The sequence below is a fragment of the Manduca sexta genome, chromosome 16 (genome assembly GCF_014839805.1).
Source record: "Manduca sexta isolate Smith_Timp_Sample1 chromosome 16, JHU_Msex_v1.0, whole genome shotgun sequence".
In the NCBI taxonomy this organism is placed as follows: Eukaryota; Metazoa; Arthropoda; class Insecta; order Lepidoptera; family Sphingidae; genus Manduca; species Manduca sexta.
In genome coordinates this window covers 5,941,623-5,958,845 of record NC_051130.1, presented here as the reverse complement: position 1 = coordinate 5,958,845, position 17,223 = coordinate 5,941,623, and the positions used below count along the sequence as shown (strand labels likewise).

The following is a 17,223-nucleotide window of genomic DNA, read 5'->3' as shown; positions in this document are numbered from 1 at the left end:
CATCAATGGTGATAAAAACGATATTCGTTGGGTAGTTCCGAAGGGTGCGAGGTGGCAAATATGTAGGATGAATCACGACGATATTGGGCATCTAGGATTACAAAAAACATTAAAAAGAATAAAAACAAATTATTGGTTTTCGAAAATGTCACGATTCATAAAAAAATATGTAACTGCTTGTCTTGACTGTGCGTATGCTAAGAAAACTTCAACTAGTAATGAAGGTTTATTACATCCAATAACTAAGGTGAAATTACCATTCCATACCTTGCATATCGACCACCTTGGTCCTTTCGTGAGATCAAAACGAGGACATTCTTATCTCTTAGTTGTCGTAGACGCGTTTACTAAATTTGTCTTTATTAAACCAGTTCGAAATACAAACACACAAAATGTGATTCGTATTTTAGACGATATATTTTATACATTCAGAGTACCTGATCGCTTAATAAGTGATCGTGGAAGTTGCTTTACTTCCAACTCTTTTAAAAGATATTGTCACGATAAGGGTGTGAAACACATATTAAATGCAGTCTCTAGTCCAAAATCGAACGGTCAGGTAGAAAAATACAATAGGACGATTCTAAATTCGTTAAAGGCTCAGACATTAAATAATGATGAAAGGGATTGGGATAGCCAGGTAGGGAAAATACAATGGGGACTTAATAATACTGTTCAGAAGACTATCGACAGGAAGCCAGTTGAAGTCATGTTCGGTACATTTATGAATGGTGAAATTCACGCTGGGCTAAATGAGATTTTAGAGGAGTTACGAGAGGATATAGATGTTGACACAATTCATAATCAGGTTAAACAAAATATAGATAAGGAACAAGTGAAACAGAAAGAACGTTATGACCGCAATAAACGCCCGGCTAAGATATACAATGAAGGAGACTTGGTTAAAATTACAAAAATAACATATAATAACGACGGAAAAAGCAAAAAACTTCTTCCAGCATATATAGGACCTTTCCGTGTGATCAAAGCTCTAGGTCAGGACAGATATAAAGTAGCATCGATTCCTGGTTTTAGTGGTAATACAATCAAAAGAACAACTACTGTCGCAGCAGAACGAATGCTGCCTTGGGTGCATGTAGCCGCGTTACAATTACATGATAGATCAGATTCCAGTGAAAATTCTGATATTGACGAATCAAATGATGTAGAATAGAATAAATTTCAATGTATAGTTATACTACAGAACGATTGATTGTTACAGATGAACTGATGTTACTGATGAAGTTGATTGATGGTTGGAGAGTAACATTGATGCCTTGAGGTATTGTCACTCCGATCAGGCATGAGAAGTGATTGGTTCATGACCTGATGGAATAACAAGGAGTTCCAAGCGAGAATTGATTGGTTCGCTTGAAATTATGTTGGCTCTGATCAGGCTTGAGAATTGATTGGTTCAAGACCTGATAGAGCAAAAGTCTGGCGAAAATTGATTGGTTCGCCTAAAGTAGCGCTCTAATCAGACATGAGAAGTGATTGGTTCATGGTCTGATAGAGTAGGTGATAGTAAATAATTAATTATGCGAAGGATCATGGTTTATGAAATGTGCTGAAGTTTTTTTTTTTTTTTTTTGGTGATAATTGATTGGTTTGCCAAAATCATGAATGTTGTATAGTAAGATCAGATGAATGTAATTAGGGTGTTTTTGTCTCATTAGGCCTAGTGTAGGGTATTCATACTAAAGTATACGTGTATGGGGACATACACATTGTCAGGACGGTCGAGTGTAGGGTTTTAGAAATATTTAAATAAAAGTAAGGTATTTTCACAAAAATAACAAGTTATTGTTTGACAGAACTACTTGTTGGAGAAGGAATATTGTATTTAAATGAATGTTCGTCTGCCAAAGGGGCAGTTTTTGTTGGTCGCTTGTAAGGTGATTATGCTGGTCTGAGTTTTCTAAATAAATTGTGACTATTTAACAAGTGAAAGTGTGATGTTTTTATTCATTTGGTGACGAATGTATAAAAGTGAATGTGTGAAAATCAGTGAGTGCAACAAGTAGTTTTTCTTACATTAATTACAGGTCTTGTAGACTTTAATTCCTGAATTTAATGCGATGTTAATAATTAGCCGTTTCGTGTACATTTGCATGTGCCAAGCCCGGGCACGTGCGTCTGAAGTGAGAAATGAAACGCTATTAATTCTAGTCGTAGCTCTTTGCCACTGGATTTTCACGGCACGTTCGCACAATGGATAGGATTAACTCGTTTTTCATATATTTTACACTCAACTGTATCTGCACGTACTCATTTGGTGTCTGACGAATACTGGGTGAGAGATTAAATCGAAATGAATCATGGTTAATCTTGGTCCATTTTGAAAATGGAATAAGTAATTAATTCAACGTTCCATTTAATAAAACATTATTTTATTTCTTCATAAATGCGAATACAAAAGGAATTTATTTGGCTTAGTAAAATTGTTTGGAATAGTTTCAGCTATTGAATGTTACGAAATAGTTTTTGTTCTTTTGTTATTAAAAGTAAGTATTACGTGTATTTTCTAGGTATTATGAGTCTTTGAAGTCCTATAATGAGAAACTCTAATCAGTTGCAATATCTAAAACAATAAGCTTTACTTTAATATCATAAAGGCTATATTTGTACAGAATAAATAAACCCAATGTTCACAAGGCTCTCACGAATATCAATTCGTTGTGTATTTTTTGACTTCATATTTGGTAACCAGTATAAACCTGTTATGTTAAATATTTTTTGGCTTTTAATGATTTTTGAAGGTAGTTAAATTTTTTGTTAATAAGTTTTAAAACATTTCTACTATGTGGAGGTAAATGACATACAACCTAAGTAAAAAATATTTAACCCAAAGATTTCTGGACTTAAATAACCTTAGATTTTTCTGTTGCTGAACGATTTTCAATCACCTTCATTTGACAATATTACTTATATTGACTACCTTTGATTATATTGCAACATATCACTACATATCATAAAATATAATAATAAACTAACAAAAAGTTAAATTTTTTTTTGTTATTGCTTTGCTTGTTATTGCTCTACAACACAAAAGAATACTAAAAACTTTGTGGACCTCGTTAAAAACCGGCCTTTCTTCCGTCACTATTTTATAGTAACATAAATCCTGAGATATGAAAAAAAATGAAAAAAATGAAAAATATTTTTATTTAACACACAAAAGATCTTACAAGTAATGAATATACAAAGTATGAAAATTTTACAGTAAAGTACGAATTGAAACAATGTATTGACAACGGTCCCCACACTAGGCAAGCCTGTATCGTGGGGTCCCGTGAGATCACTCAGAAGTGCTTTTTATCACAATAGACTTTGTTTGTAAGGTAACATAAAATGAGATCATATTATAATACATTACTAAAAAAAAAACAATTAGCATCTTGAGTACATTGGAACAGTAGCTAGTTTATTAAGAATTATTACATTACCTGTACTACTTACGATATTTATTAATTAACAATGTAGTTAATCGTTATATTAGGATATATTCGGCAGACATTATTATAAATGGATAATACTGTGTAAAACCACACAAATCGTTACGTGACATTAAATGGAAGAAACAAACAAACAAGATTGCGCTATAGCATCAGTTTGCAAATACTGGCAGTGGATTTACGTACTGGTATAAAAAGTTGGCTCGTTGTGTGGCACCTGCGTCGCGCCGCGAAAATACGGGCCGTAAATGATCACTGCGCGCAAACTTGCCGCTTAAAATGTATTCCAATGTTTCTAGGAAACCGTTGATTTTAATAAATTGGATTTACTTTGTACGCGTTGGGTTTGAGGGTTATTGTTAAATTTTAATTGTGTTTTGATGTTTTTGCTGTTTCTGACGGCTTTGAACACGTGGTTATAGACGTATGTGTGCAGTATGACTGAAGGAACTTAAATTCTGTGGATTGTTTTATAAAGATGGAATTTATAAATGTGCCAATGTTGTGACCAGGAACTTGATAGAACATGTCATAGTACATAACTCTTGTTTTTACATGATTCTGAATTTATACACACATTTACGTTTTTATCCCCTAAAGGGTGAGCAGAGGCGCAACTGGTTCACCCACTTTCCGCCGCGTGTATTCCGTCCTATGATGTGATTGGGACGAGCCTATTGCCATATCGGGCACGAATTTCAAACTTAGGCTAATACTGAGTACAAAAATCCATTACCACTATGCCGACCTGGGGATCAAACCATATCACTACAGCCAACTACTACAACTCAGTCACATAAAATAATAAAAATATTTTTTCATAAAAAACATACGTACTCTTGAAATATCAATGTACCTATAGTATAATACATTGATATTAACTTATACACTGCTGGTAAGTTACATATGTCACATCAAGCTACGACTTTATTTCTCAGGCTGTCTGAAGCTGACCGCAGGCGGGCGCTTGGCTGGTTCAAATTAATGTTAATGATAATGAACGCTGTATTGATCTCGCATTCACTCGACATCGAACGACCACGATGAACTATTTGAGGTAATTTAATACAACCAACAGTCCTATATACGTATAGTGTCATTTTGACGTTACTAAATGAATACACATACTAAGCTTCATTAACATAATGCTTTCTTATGTTTACGAATTAAAATAAAAGTATTTTTCGGATTAATATAACGCTTTATTATAAGTTAATCGGGCCGTAGATTTAATATTAAAAAAATGTTTAATGATTTATTATGTTCACATGAGTTAGACAATTAAATAAAAGTATTTTTCAGATTTTATCGCTGTTTGTTATATTATAATTTTGCAGAATTTTCTTTTTTTTTTGGAAGAAAGAATTCGCGATAAAATTCGAAATATAATTTTCTTTTCAATAAAAAAAAAATAAGTACAAAAATAATATCAATAAAAAGTATTTTTCGACCAAAAAAAAAATATCAATAAGAAGTATTTTTTAATTTACGCGCCTTACAGCCTAGTACCAGTATTCTAAGAGAATTCGTCTCAGCGACAACATCACATTTTCAGTCCGAAATACGCTCACGCCACAATCGCACTTAAACAACAAAATAATAAAAACTTTATAAACTTAAACTTGTAATTTTGGTGAGAATATTCGTTATTAATGAATAATTTTGGGCGCAATATTAGCACAGGTAAAGACGCACATGTTGTTTTATTTATTAATGTAAAAGTTAGAAGTTATAGTACAGTAGTTGTAAATAAAAAGAGGTTAGGTTATAAACCAATTCTTTTGACCTTCTGCGTAAAACCGAATACACAAGTAAAATATTTCTAACTTTTATAAAAAAACATAAATACAATTTACATTAATTACAAAGGCTTTTTGTGTGTTTTTGCGTTACGTTTTATTACAGGTTTAATTATGTTTACGTACACAAAATTTGCAAATTGAGGTTTAAAACGAGGTGAGGCGGCGACAATGTTGCCCGGGGTTTAATTATGAAAAATTATCATCATTTTATGTTCATTTCATTGTTGAGAAGGCAAGCCATAGAATTGAATATCCTCGAAATCAGATTTAGCCCCAGGAAACGTATTTGCTTTACAAACCTTTTTGTAAAAAGTAAAAAAATAGAAACATAGACCCAAACATAAAACGTAGCAGTATTTTTGCTCTTTTATTGATCATCCAGTGATCGAAATAAGACCATCGAATATATATTTTGTATCAGATAATATACATGATTGTTTTTATTTTCTGCACTGTTTTCTACATGAATTTAAATACACCAAATCTCATACTTGTTGGTACAAACTGTTTTCTTCGTATTAATATTATAGATTTTGAAGTATTATTCCTTTTTTGAAAAGCTTGCACAAACATATTTGGACTTTACGCGAAACTGGCTAGAGCTCAACTCTACTATCTACGTAATTTGAACTTTAATATAAAAAAAATATTTTATCAGTTTCCTTTTTCATTACGAAACACATTTTATTTATTTTCCTATGAAATAATGCCTCGTTGCACAAACCACTTGAATAAGTTCCTGCGCTGCAAGTTGCAACAGAAATAATTGTATGCTCATGCACGGCATGTCCTTAGTTGCTAATAAGCTAGCTGATTTTAATAGATATGGTAGAATACACATAAATATGCAAAAAGGAACTAACAACTTTGATTAACTAGATGCACGAACGAGTATGTATTTTTATTGCTATAAGATTTAAACTGTTTAACCATTTTTCTATGTTGCAATGTACCTATAACTTATATGTTATCTTGATAGTTTTGTACAGTGCGTTAAATATACCAATATATGAAGCTAGATTTTGTTTGTTTGTTTAAACCCGCTAATTTCAGGAACTACTAAACCAATTTTGTAATTTTTTTCACTCATTGGCAGCTGCATTATTTCTGACTTCCGAGTGCTATAGGCTACTTTTATCCTGGGAAAATATTTATACTGGAATCTTTTTTTTTCGCAGGCGGCGCCGCAGGCAAAAGCTAGTGATATATATAAATCTCATCGAAACATTCTGTGAAGTGGTTCATTTTGCATATATAGTTACGTACTGAAACTGCCAAGAGAGGTTCAAACTAAATTTATCAAAGTAGTTTGATATTTTCTAGTAGAGTCTAAGTTTCTCACCAACCTACAGAACTAATTTACTTATAACCCCAATTATAAATGTACTAAATATATGTTTTACTTTCAGGAACTTGCTAAAATGAAGATCTGTACGTATCTGCTGCTAAGTTTTTTAGGTAAGTACTTGAGTGTTATTTACTACACAATTTTTCAACCTGGGATTCGCACGAGAATTGAACATTGTATAGAGAAAACAAGACTATACATCATGCGTCAATGAAATGCATAATTTATTATGTATTCTAGAGTTGTGAATAAGTGATACGTTTTATTATTAATACTATGGATAGGTGATTTACCGTGATGTAGGTTTAATACATGTTTAATAGTAAGTTGTAGTTTATGAAAGTAGTTCTAGGAGTAGCGATATGCTAATAAAATGTACCGAAATGTACACTAAATGATAATTTAAAGAAAACCCATTTATCATGGTTTTATGAGTATGACGTTAAAATTGTTTTATGTGTGTATAAGAATACGCAAGGATACGAATAAGAAACAGCAAATATTTCTTTTATTAAAACTGAGTTAAATGATAAATTTATTCTGCTGCAAATAATTGCTGGATATATGTTTTTAAAAATATAAATTATTAATATAAAAACTGAGCGTAAAATGGAAAAACAAATCCACAACTTATTACTGTTAAATATTATTAAGTAAGAGTATTGTTATTTCGAAGTATGCAGACCTTATCTCGGCCCATAATAAAATATAATTTATAGGTATAGCGAGAAGTGTCAAACAATCTGGGCATTTAATTGAACTAGAAATTTTGAGATCGATAATCCACAAAGCCTTATGAAAAAGGACCTTTATTTCGCAATGCATAATGTTGGGTTGTTACAGAATAAATTATTGTCATAGTTTAACGCTATTAATCGTCGACTTTCGATGAAATATTGGCAATTTAAATAAGAGCAGCTTTTATTAGCATAAAATGTAGATGTATCCAGTGTATTTTTTATTTTTCGATATTTTAACTTTGAAATATTTACATAACGTAGACGGTTACATAATATTATTAATCTTTTAATAACCATTGAAGTTTATGTTTGGCCAATATAAAATTATTTTTTAAAAGTCTTGAAACTAAAGTGTAAAGTATTTCACTAGAGACTGGCTTACTGGAGTAACATTATAATAATCGGTAAGTGAGATAAATTGGTATTGATTATACGGAGTGAACACGAGCTAGTTATAATAATTGATATTAAGTTCCACAGCCATTTTGGATGTACAGAATGTCTTATCAGTAATAGTAATATGTAATAGTAATAATAGTTTAGGCTGTTTGGCAGGTAATACGCAATTTTCCTAACCGTTAAATCTGAGTGATGTAACGAAATTTAGCAATGAAATCTATCGTTTTTATTTTATAATCTTTTTGTAGTGCTAGTTGTTAAATGATCATATTTTTTTACATCAATCATTATCTCAACTTTTATAATAATTTTGATACTAAAAAGAATTTCTCAATGACTTCTAGGTTTTTGGTTGCGATCGTAGAATTAAAAATTCTATGTCAATTTACAAATTCTGAATTTAAAATTTATATTAGAAAGATTAAAGAAGAAAGAAGACAATGAATCAAAAGTAAATGTAAAAGTTAGATCTAATTTATCTCAAATCAAAAAGTAATTAACGCGATATTTCGGAATCATTGTACAATAAAAATAAATTATAGCTACTATAATTTGGAGTTTCAGATTTGGCATACTTCGTAAAAGGTAAAGTCCATTACATCCCTCGTGTGTTTTACGATCCGTCTAGACTTTTCATAAAATGTCGTTTGTCAAGTTGTTACGATATTTTACGCGACATAAATGTACAATCGATATTTTCGTATACTAGGTGTTACTGGCGGCTACGTGTGAAATACATTTTCAAAGATAAGAGGCCTATTGCGTACTTTCTAGAATGAAAAGTAGCATATTTGTCCAGGATAATATATGTTCTATCAGTGTGCCAAATTTGTTCCAAAAGCGTTTTTTTTTTCGCTTTGAATGACGAGACGAGCTTGCCGTTCGCCTGATGGTAAGTGATACGACCGCCCATAAACAGTAGAAACACCATCCAACACCTTGAATTACAAAGTATTGTTTGGTATTCCACTACGTTCTCCATCCTGAGAAATGAGATGTTAAGTCTTATTATGTCCAGTAGTTATACAGGGTACAATGTCCTTCAAACTGGAAGACAACAGTGACTACACACGGCTGCTTGTCGGCAGAAACAAACATTGCGGTGGTACCTACCCAGGTGGACTCTCACATATGAGAGACTTACCACCAGCGTTCAGCTGTTTATGTGCTTACATCTCGCAAACATTGTATTACGGTAGTTGTATTAGGGTACGACTGCAGTGCTGAGATTCCGGGTTTGTTCCTCAGTAAGTAGGCAAAATGATATTGGGTTTTTTACTCAGTATCAGTCCGGAGTCTGAAATTAGTGCCCGGTATGGCGATAGGCTCGATCCCCATCACATCATGGGACAGAATACACACGGCGCAAAATGGGTGCACCAGTTGCGCCTCTGCCTACCCTTTCGTCATTCTAGTATTTTTCTCGTATTATAAGTAAATTGTCTTTCAATATTATAATTGATATTTATCAAATATTATATTGGACTACGTTTTAACATCGCCAGAAGTTGTTACATTGAATAATATTTGTGAAAGGAAATCATTTGTAAAACATAATGCAGTTTGTCCTGAAGTTTTGTGAAATAACGCTTTGTACTTTCTCTATTTGTTTCTTACTTGTTTCCAGTCAAGTTTCTTGTTATACATTATTTGTACGAGCTAGTTTGCTTCGGATTTTCGTTCTGAGTTAAATATGAGCATTTCAAGTACATTTTACTAAGACTTAATTTGAATTAGTTATATTTCACATAGTTTTAGTTCGGTTATTATAGTAGACGTATTGGAAATTATTGAGATTTTATTTATAAACTCTTTTCCGCCGTTACACCCACCACTTTTTCACCCTATGTACTATTAAGAATTAAATACATGATAAAGATACCGTTCCTACAACTACTTTTAAAATAATTGACAACTACTTGATGTGAATTAAAGAGTTCTAAGATTATATAGAGCGGACATTGGGAAGATCGTCATACAAACATATTGCACTTATATGATGGTTACTCCATCTACCGTGAAATAGCAAAACATCAATATTGTAAAATACTTCATATTTTTTATTTATCATTATTTGCAAGTTTTTGATGCGAAAATTAGCATGTTTTTTGTAAATTTATTATTTTGTATCTAAGGACGCTGTGATATCTTCCCATATGGACATTTCAAATAAGACAGCGACTTATTGCCAATTGGTAACCACCTTTGCAGCAAAAAAATTGGCCCTAATGTCTAATCTATAACTAACTATATAGTTGAATGTCTATGAATACACCTAGCGCACATTGTATAATTTAAATTATACTAAAGTACCTAATTGAAATTTATTTCTTCCCCACACGAAACGATAATGAAGTCACCAATTCTGCGTATGTATGCGAGGCAAGCGAGACGTGCCAGACCTAATATTGTCGTACGTAGGCGAATGATAATATTATTTTGGACTTCAATAACGAGAGGAACCGTTGTTTATTTAATATAATGTATTTTTCTAACGCGTTCTAGCAATTTCGTATAATAATATTTGTAATTATAGGCATAGAAAACGAGACAGAGTGGTCCAAGGTTACAGAAATCGAGTTGGCTGATCCTAGAATCTTTGACAATGCCACGATTTATTCACCATTATTTTTCCAAAACTGGGTATTGTAGTCGAAAGAAGCATAGTCGAGAAAAAACTGAATCTTACGTAGCTACGTACGTAACACACTTTAGATAGCTATCTAAAGTGTGTTTTATTGTTAAAATAGAAAGGTATACCATAGCACGTTGTTGTTAGTAGTGATATAAGAAACGGACTTAATTTTTCTAATATAGCTCCAGCTAATATCGGGATTCTCGACATTTTCTAATATCAATGTAACAATAACGCCGATTTGGATAAGATTTAATTACGTTCCTTGGCGTAGATGATAAAATGAAGATCGTAATTTTGATTTTGTTTGACTACCTTTAATAGAGAGATGTGGTGAAAGATCATGAAACGTATTGCATCTGCTCCGTAACATGACAACCACGTCTCTATCAAGTGTTACGACCAAGAAGAATTTTGATTTTATAATAATAATTACACTGTTATTTCAAAAACTGTGTCAAGAGTGTGACAAGCAAGAATAAGAGTTTTGATTTTATAAACGAACTGCTATTTCATTTCTCATGTTTACGCGGATATTAGACATCGAACTTTAACTAGTTTTAAATCTGATGATTGAAAAATCTAGGTACACCTAATTCCGTCCCGTGTCCAAGAACAGCAGTCTTCGAAACGTAGGGAGAAAATAAAAATATAATAACACACATTTTTGTATATTTGCAAAATGTAGGTAGATATTGTTATTGACTTTTCAAACGACCTACATCTCAGACCGCTCCGTGACTATGAAGGCTTCAGTCTTCGAAAGGTCGGGAGAAAATTTAAATACAAAAAACCGCAATAAAATCCGAAATCTAGTTTTATTTCGATGTACTGTTGTTTGTACGTTTTATTACTTTATTGAGGTTTGTACTTTATTTATTCTATAACGTTTTATTCGCAACAAAGAAATAGCCCACATTTCAAACTAAGGTACAAATCTCGAATGATGTCGAATTGACGGTTTTATTTGATAGCTGATTGATTTCATTGCAAAGCAAGTGAATTGAAACGTTGAATGTAAATTCTGCCCTCGATTTTTAAATAGCAATTGTAATCGAGTTACGATTTGAGTTGAAGATTGTCATCGCTAGTGGAATAGAATATTGAACATGTACTTAAATCTTTTATTAATATACAGTATGTACTGATCTGACTGCCTCGGTAGCGTAGTTGTACTGCGTGCCCAGTACGGCAACGCTTCTGAGGTCCTGGGTTCGAATCCCGGGTCGGGCAAAGTGATATTTGGGTTTTTCTGCTCAGTATCGGCCCGGAGTCTCGAATTTGTACCCGATATGGAGATAGGCCCGCCCATCACAACATTGAACAAAACACATTTCACGAAAAGTGGGTGCCCTGGTAGCGCCTCTGCATACCTCTTCGAGGATAAATTCGTAATGTTTGTGGTGGGATAGAAATTGATATTCCTAACCTCATATTAATAACATATATGTGTATAGACTACAAAGTACTTTTGGTTTACAACACTCAAAACCCAAATCTCAAACTTATTAATAATATTATGTATTCTTAAAAAGTGTAAAAACATTATGCGTAGAATTCAGAAATTAGTTGCCGAGAAACACTATTATGAAACCGACAATTACAAGAAGAGCTCGGTCAATTTCATAGTGACAATTTAAATTGTTTATTAATTGTTTATTTTTAAATAAATGAGCGGCAGCTAAGTTTACATTTTTTTGAAAATCACAAATATCTTATCTTATCTTACTTCTTAATAATATTATAAATGCGAAAGTTTTTATAATATTAAAAAAATGACGTTCAAATAGCACTATATATCGGTACAGCGATTTAGAAACTTTTGTAGCAAGAAAGGTTATAACGGCGGGCGAAGTCGCGTACAACTCCTAGTTTTATTTTTATTTCTGTATCTGCCGTAGGTAGCCGAGCTAGAGGCCCACCTGATGGTAAGTGATCAGTATGGTAAATTATTAGTGTTTTTAGGTGCAAAGTAAATCTTTCCAGTTATCTGCACCATAAATACTGTCAAACACACTCCCAAAGGCAGCAAGAGGTGGAACGAGTGCGCCCACCTTGCAGCGGTATTTCCGTTCCTTAATGCGATAGGGGGCGAGCATATTGGCATGTTGGATGCAAATCCGGTTCCGAATAAATGATTTTCGAACCAAACATTTCGCACTAATCTTCAGCCGACTAATTTACATGGACTCCATCCTTGAAGTGGACAAGTCATAGGCCTTTAACTAATCGATTGTTTCATGGTGAATTAATTTAATGATTTTTGCAATAACCCTATTTCATCTTAGTAACTTAGGGGTTGTCGTATCAGAAGCATGAAGTATTTGTCAAAAATAATGCATTTCCCAAAAATAAGAATACCGTGTCCGTTGCGCCAATTAGAATAAAAAATATACAAACCTAACGTTGACTCTCGGACAAGGAATCCAAGAATAAAATTCGATATCAATTTCGTGAAATTGAATAAGCATGAGAATGTCACTTCTGCAAACACTTATACTCCGATAAGTGGTAACCCTGTAGGACGCGCGGTGCGGCAAGGCGGCCGGTGGGGCGTAAAATTCACTAACACAGCGCTAACAGTCTACAAACAAACTTGCTACACGCTGTCAGCCGAGTTGCCAGCTCCAAACACTCAACGAAACTTATTTAAGTTTAGCATGTGTTTATAAATTAATATCAGGCTGGTACGAAATTCTTTCATTTGTTTTTACTTGTCACACCGAGCCAGATAAAATGAAAGATACGTGCGTGCGCTTGCCACATTTTTCATGTATTTTAATGGAGATAGGATCCAAAATTACGCCACCTTTTTGTTCGTATTTTCGTGTGGCTTGGAGGGATACACAAAAAATGTTTCACGGTGTTGTTAAAAGGTCTGTTTTGTCATTCTGTTTTTTATGAAAGGTAAATGTGTATCAAAGTGTTGTGAGTACACTGTACTTACATGTAACTTACATGTAGCTAACATGTCGAAATGCTAAATGGGAGGTAAGCATCTAACAAAAATACCTGAAATAAAATCTTATTATGATAAGATTTCTTTAAACGTTAACATTTTATTTGACAATTTGAATTCGCTTTTGCGAATGCAATTTAACTACTTTATGCTTACGACGATATAAAATCTGAAAATAGCACGAATGGTATATCTGAAGAGGCATTCAATTGAATTGAGGTTGTACAATAAGTACCTTCAATATTGTTGCGACACATTCCGAACTTGTGGCAAAAAAAAATTTATCCGGGATTTGGAACTAATAAAACATGTTTAGCCGTCCATTCTGTTAGTAGTAGTCTGTCACTGTCTAGTAGCGGTCAGCATATCAATTTCACAAGTTAACATAGAATAGAATAACGTAAATTTTCGAATAATTTTATGTAAACAAGACCTTCTCCAAAAACCGTTAGAATACAAAAAAACACTTTTATACTTGTTTATTCGATATTAAATACATAAATAAAAATTCAATTTCATTTGGGATCCACCTTCAAATAATATTTAATGTGCATATAAACATCAAAACACAAATTGGAAAGACGATTACAATGCTTGCGTTTAATAATCTAATCAACCCGTAAACCCGGAGTAAGATTTTATTACTTGCTTTTTAAGTAGTTACTAAATTAAAGCTATACTGCACACGACACAAAACGAATCATCAAAACACAAAATTTAAAAATATTGCTCAACAAACATTTCTTTATGCCAAATAGATAAACCTCCTTTGAAGTCCGTTAAAAATCAATATAAGCTAAACACAACCAAATAACTCTCAAAGAATCAAAGCAGCTCGTTTCCACTCTAACCAGTCGCGCGTAATCCTAAGAGGACTCAACTCCGTAACTTTTAAAGTGAATTCAAAATGCATTTTAGATTTACATTACAGGAGTACGTAGATTACACGAATGCGTCGTAAAGGGACCACAACAGACAACTTTATCCCCGAGGCGCAAAATGCATAACAAACAAAGTTGGCCAAGCTCTGACAAGCTCTTCCACCGTCTCTGAAATGGGAATATTGGTTTATGTTAAATAGATGCATAGGTATCTAATTACTGTTGATGTAAATGGGATCCTGTTTGTATTCCTTCGTAGGGAATAAGAGAATGTCCAAATAACTTAATAATTTATAACATCGTTTGATCACAAAACGTTCAAATTGTTTCGTTTTATAGTTTCAAGATGTCAGACTTATATTTATATTATTCTATGATGGCAAGTGCCTGTGCTCAGCTATATACCTAACGCTCAGCAACGTGGACGACGGGGACGATAAAAGCGACGAATCTCGTATAGTCGCAGACATATCAAAAAGTACTAGGTAAATATTTATGATTTTTTCCAAGACTACCGAGCCCTATTCATTAATATGAATGGTAAATTGGTAGCATTAAACTATATAATACTATTCATTTTATCTGACTTCAAAAAATGAGAGGCTACTCGTAAAATTTTGCCAAGTACATTTCCTAATAAATTAAAGTAGGAGTGAATTTGACAAGCTTAAGACGCACAATTTGCGCAAGTCTTTGTCTGAAGCCGATGAAGTTTTATTGATACAAACAATTTGCTTAATGGACGACAGATTTTGGCCGCTCCATAAATTTAATCGTTAATGAAGCTTTGGCGTGGGGCTGACAAGCAAAAACTTACCGTATCCAATCATTAACTGTCATTATGCCAAAGTATCATTTTGAGAACTTTATATATTTTGGCACGTGTTAACTATCTTGCAAACACGTGTTAAGAATCTGTGAAAGCTTCACGAAGATTTTCGTTTTGTTTAAAAACCGGCAAATAGATAAAGTTACTGTTAAATTTTACAATATCAAATCATTTCTCATTCATAGAGGCTTAGTTGGAAGGATAATAATAAAATATTGGTCCTTGATTAACATTATTTGCGTGTTAATAACAGCCTTAGCATGTAATAAAAAATTGCATCTAAGCTAGGTTGATGAGTCATCATTTCCTAAATATATTTCTGAAATTAACAAACCCGCAGAGAATACCTACACAACACACTTGCCAAGTCATTAGTAACTTGAAGTGACAGTGGGCGCGCCCATAGCTCATAGAACTGACAGTCGTTTAGAACTCATAGATAGAATTAGGGTTGTCACTCAAGGCGTAAACGGAAAATATTATAGAAATGCTAGCAAAAGGAGGGGTATCCATTCTATTTGTTTTTGAAACTTAGGTAAGTTAGACAATCATTAAGCGAAAAACTACTTCAAAGCATATTTTTTACCCATATTCAGTCCTTTTGGATTACTTGATAGTAGGCTTATTAACATATTAGATTTTTTTACAAGTACCTACATTCTTATTCTGGATTAAACCTTGCACAGATCGGCGAAAAAAAAACAATTATATCATTAATGACATGTATTTTAGTGGCAAATAAATCAGTCTTTTATAACCAAATTGAAACCCAAGGCGAATCCAACAGCGCTTCTCTCTAATTCTGAGTAAAAGAGAAATAGATTTCATCTGATCACACAGTTGCGGGAACTAAATGTCTCAGACGGTCTAAAATATCCTTAATTGCTCTGAAAGTTCTTAGTTTTGCTGAAATAACGTTTCATAAAGATAGTGCTAAGGCCGGTTCATTAGGAACTTTAATTGAAAGAAATCGCTTGAGTATGAGCGTCGTTCGCCAACTTCAGAATTTTAAGAAGACTTTTGAAGAAGCTTTTCTTTTGAAATTTCATTTGGGACAAGTTTAATTGATTGAAGTAGGGAATAGTTTGCGCTGTACTGTGATACTTGCTTTGATTTATCACTAACTTTTAGCGAACATTTTAGGCACTTATTGATTTAAGTATACTTTTCTACATAACTAAAATTCACCCAATAGGTTTGTGATTTAAAGTTTACCTTCGTTAAATTGCTTCATAAGGCATATATAGTATTAAAATAAATATTAGGGGAAAGTTTTTTTTATACACAATAGAAGAAAGTGTTATGCTAAGACATGAAACTATTAAAAGTAGAAATGTAAAAAATAATATATTATACTCATGATTAGAAACAAAATTTGACTGTACCACTCCTTTAGAAATTCTTACCCTAAGAGATAATAATAAACAATGAAACTTTTGTAGTACCAACGCGGACGTAGCTATAAACAAAAGCTAAATAATAAATGAAAATTTATACAAGATTTTGAACGCTGTTTCCTCAGATATTTTATTAATTATTTTTGGGAAAACAATTACCCATTCTATGACAACTATCTTTGGTAAGATTAGGTCTCTGCTTTACAACATATTCTGTAGTTCTATGGCGTGGTCGTGTGGTGCCAACATATTCATTACTTACAGGCCAGCTAGAAATTGAAATGCTTCTTTATTCTTTAAGATGTAAAATCTAAAATTCTTAGCTAAAGAGAATTCGTTAGTAATACTTAATTTTTAAAATATAAGCACTTTATAAGGGGTTTGAATTAAACATGGCGCATTTTTGTTTTGCTTATTTTAGGACAAAACAGTTTAAATTAAATTCCACTTGATATGTTTCTCTACTTTGAACACGAAACACCCAAGAGCCTCCAAACTTACACCACAATTTAACATATACAGTCAGTTACAAAACTGGTTGAGTAAATTCGGAACTTTAAATCGTCTATATAACTTTGTTTCGTTTTCAACAATTTTTTAATCGTACTGAAAAAGAACTACAACGTGTTTCATTTATTTAGGACAAAGATTTTTTTTAACCTAGCCATGTTGATAATTATTTAAAGTCTTGATATTGTGCGGCAATATCTGTGGTTGATTGTACGTCGAAAGTGGAGAGAGACATACGCGGCGATGTAAGACATTATATTGCTACGTG

The 17,223-nt window shown here is 32.8% G+C and overlaps 1 protein-coding gene across 1 annotated transcript in view; it reads left to right on the top strand.

Moving 5' to 3' along the window:
• Nucleotides 1-17,223, top strand: part of LOC115444737 (Down syndrome cell adhesion molecule-like protein Dscam2) — a 185,369-nt gene that overhangs the window by 31,511 nt on the left and 136,635 nt on the right. Inside the window, exon 2 of the mRNA XM_037439416.1 lies at nt 6,667-6,715. Within this exon, the coding sequence (XP_037295313.1) occupies nt 6,679-6,715 (37 nt within the window). The 5' untranslated portion in view covers nt 6,667-6,678. The remainder of the gene's footprint in view (nt 1-6,666; nt 6,716-17,223) is intronic.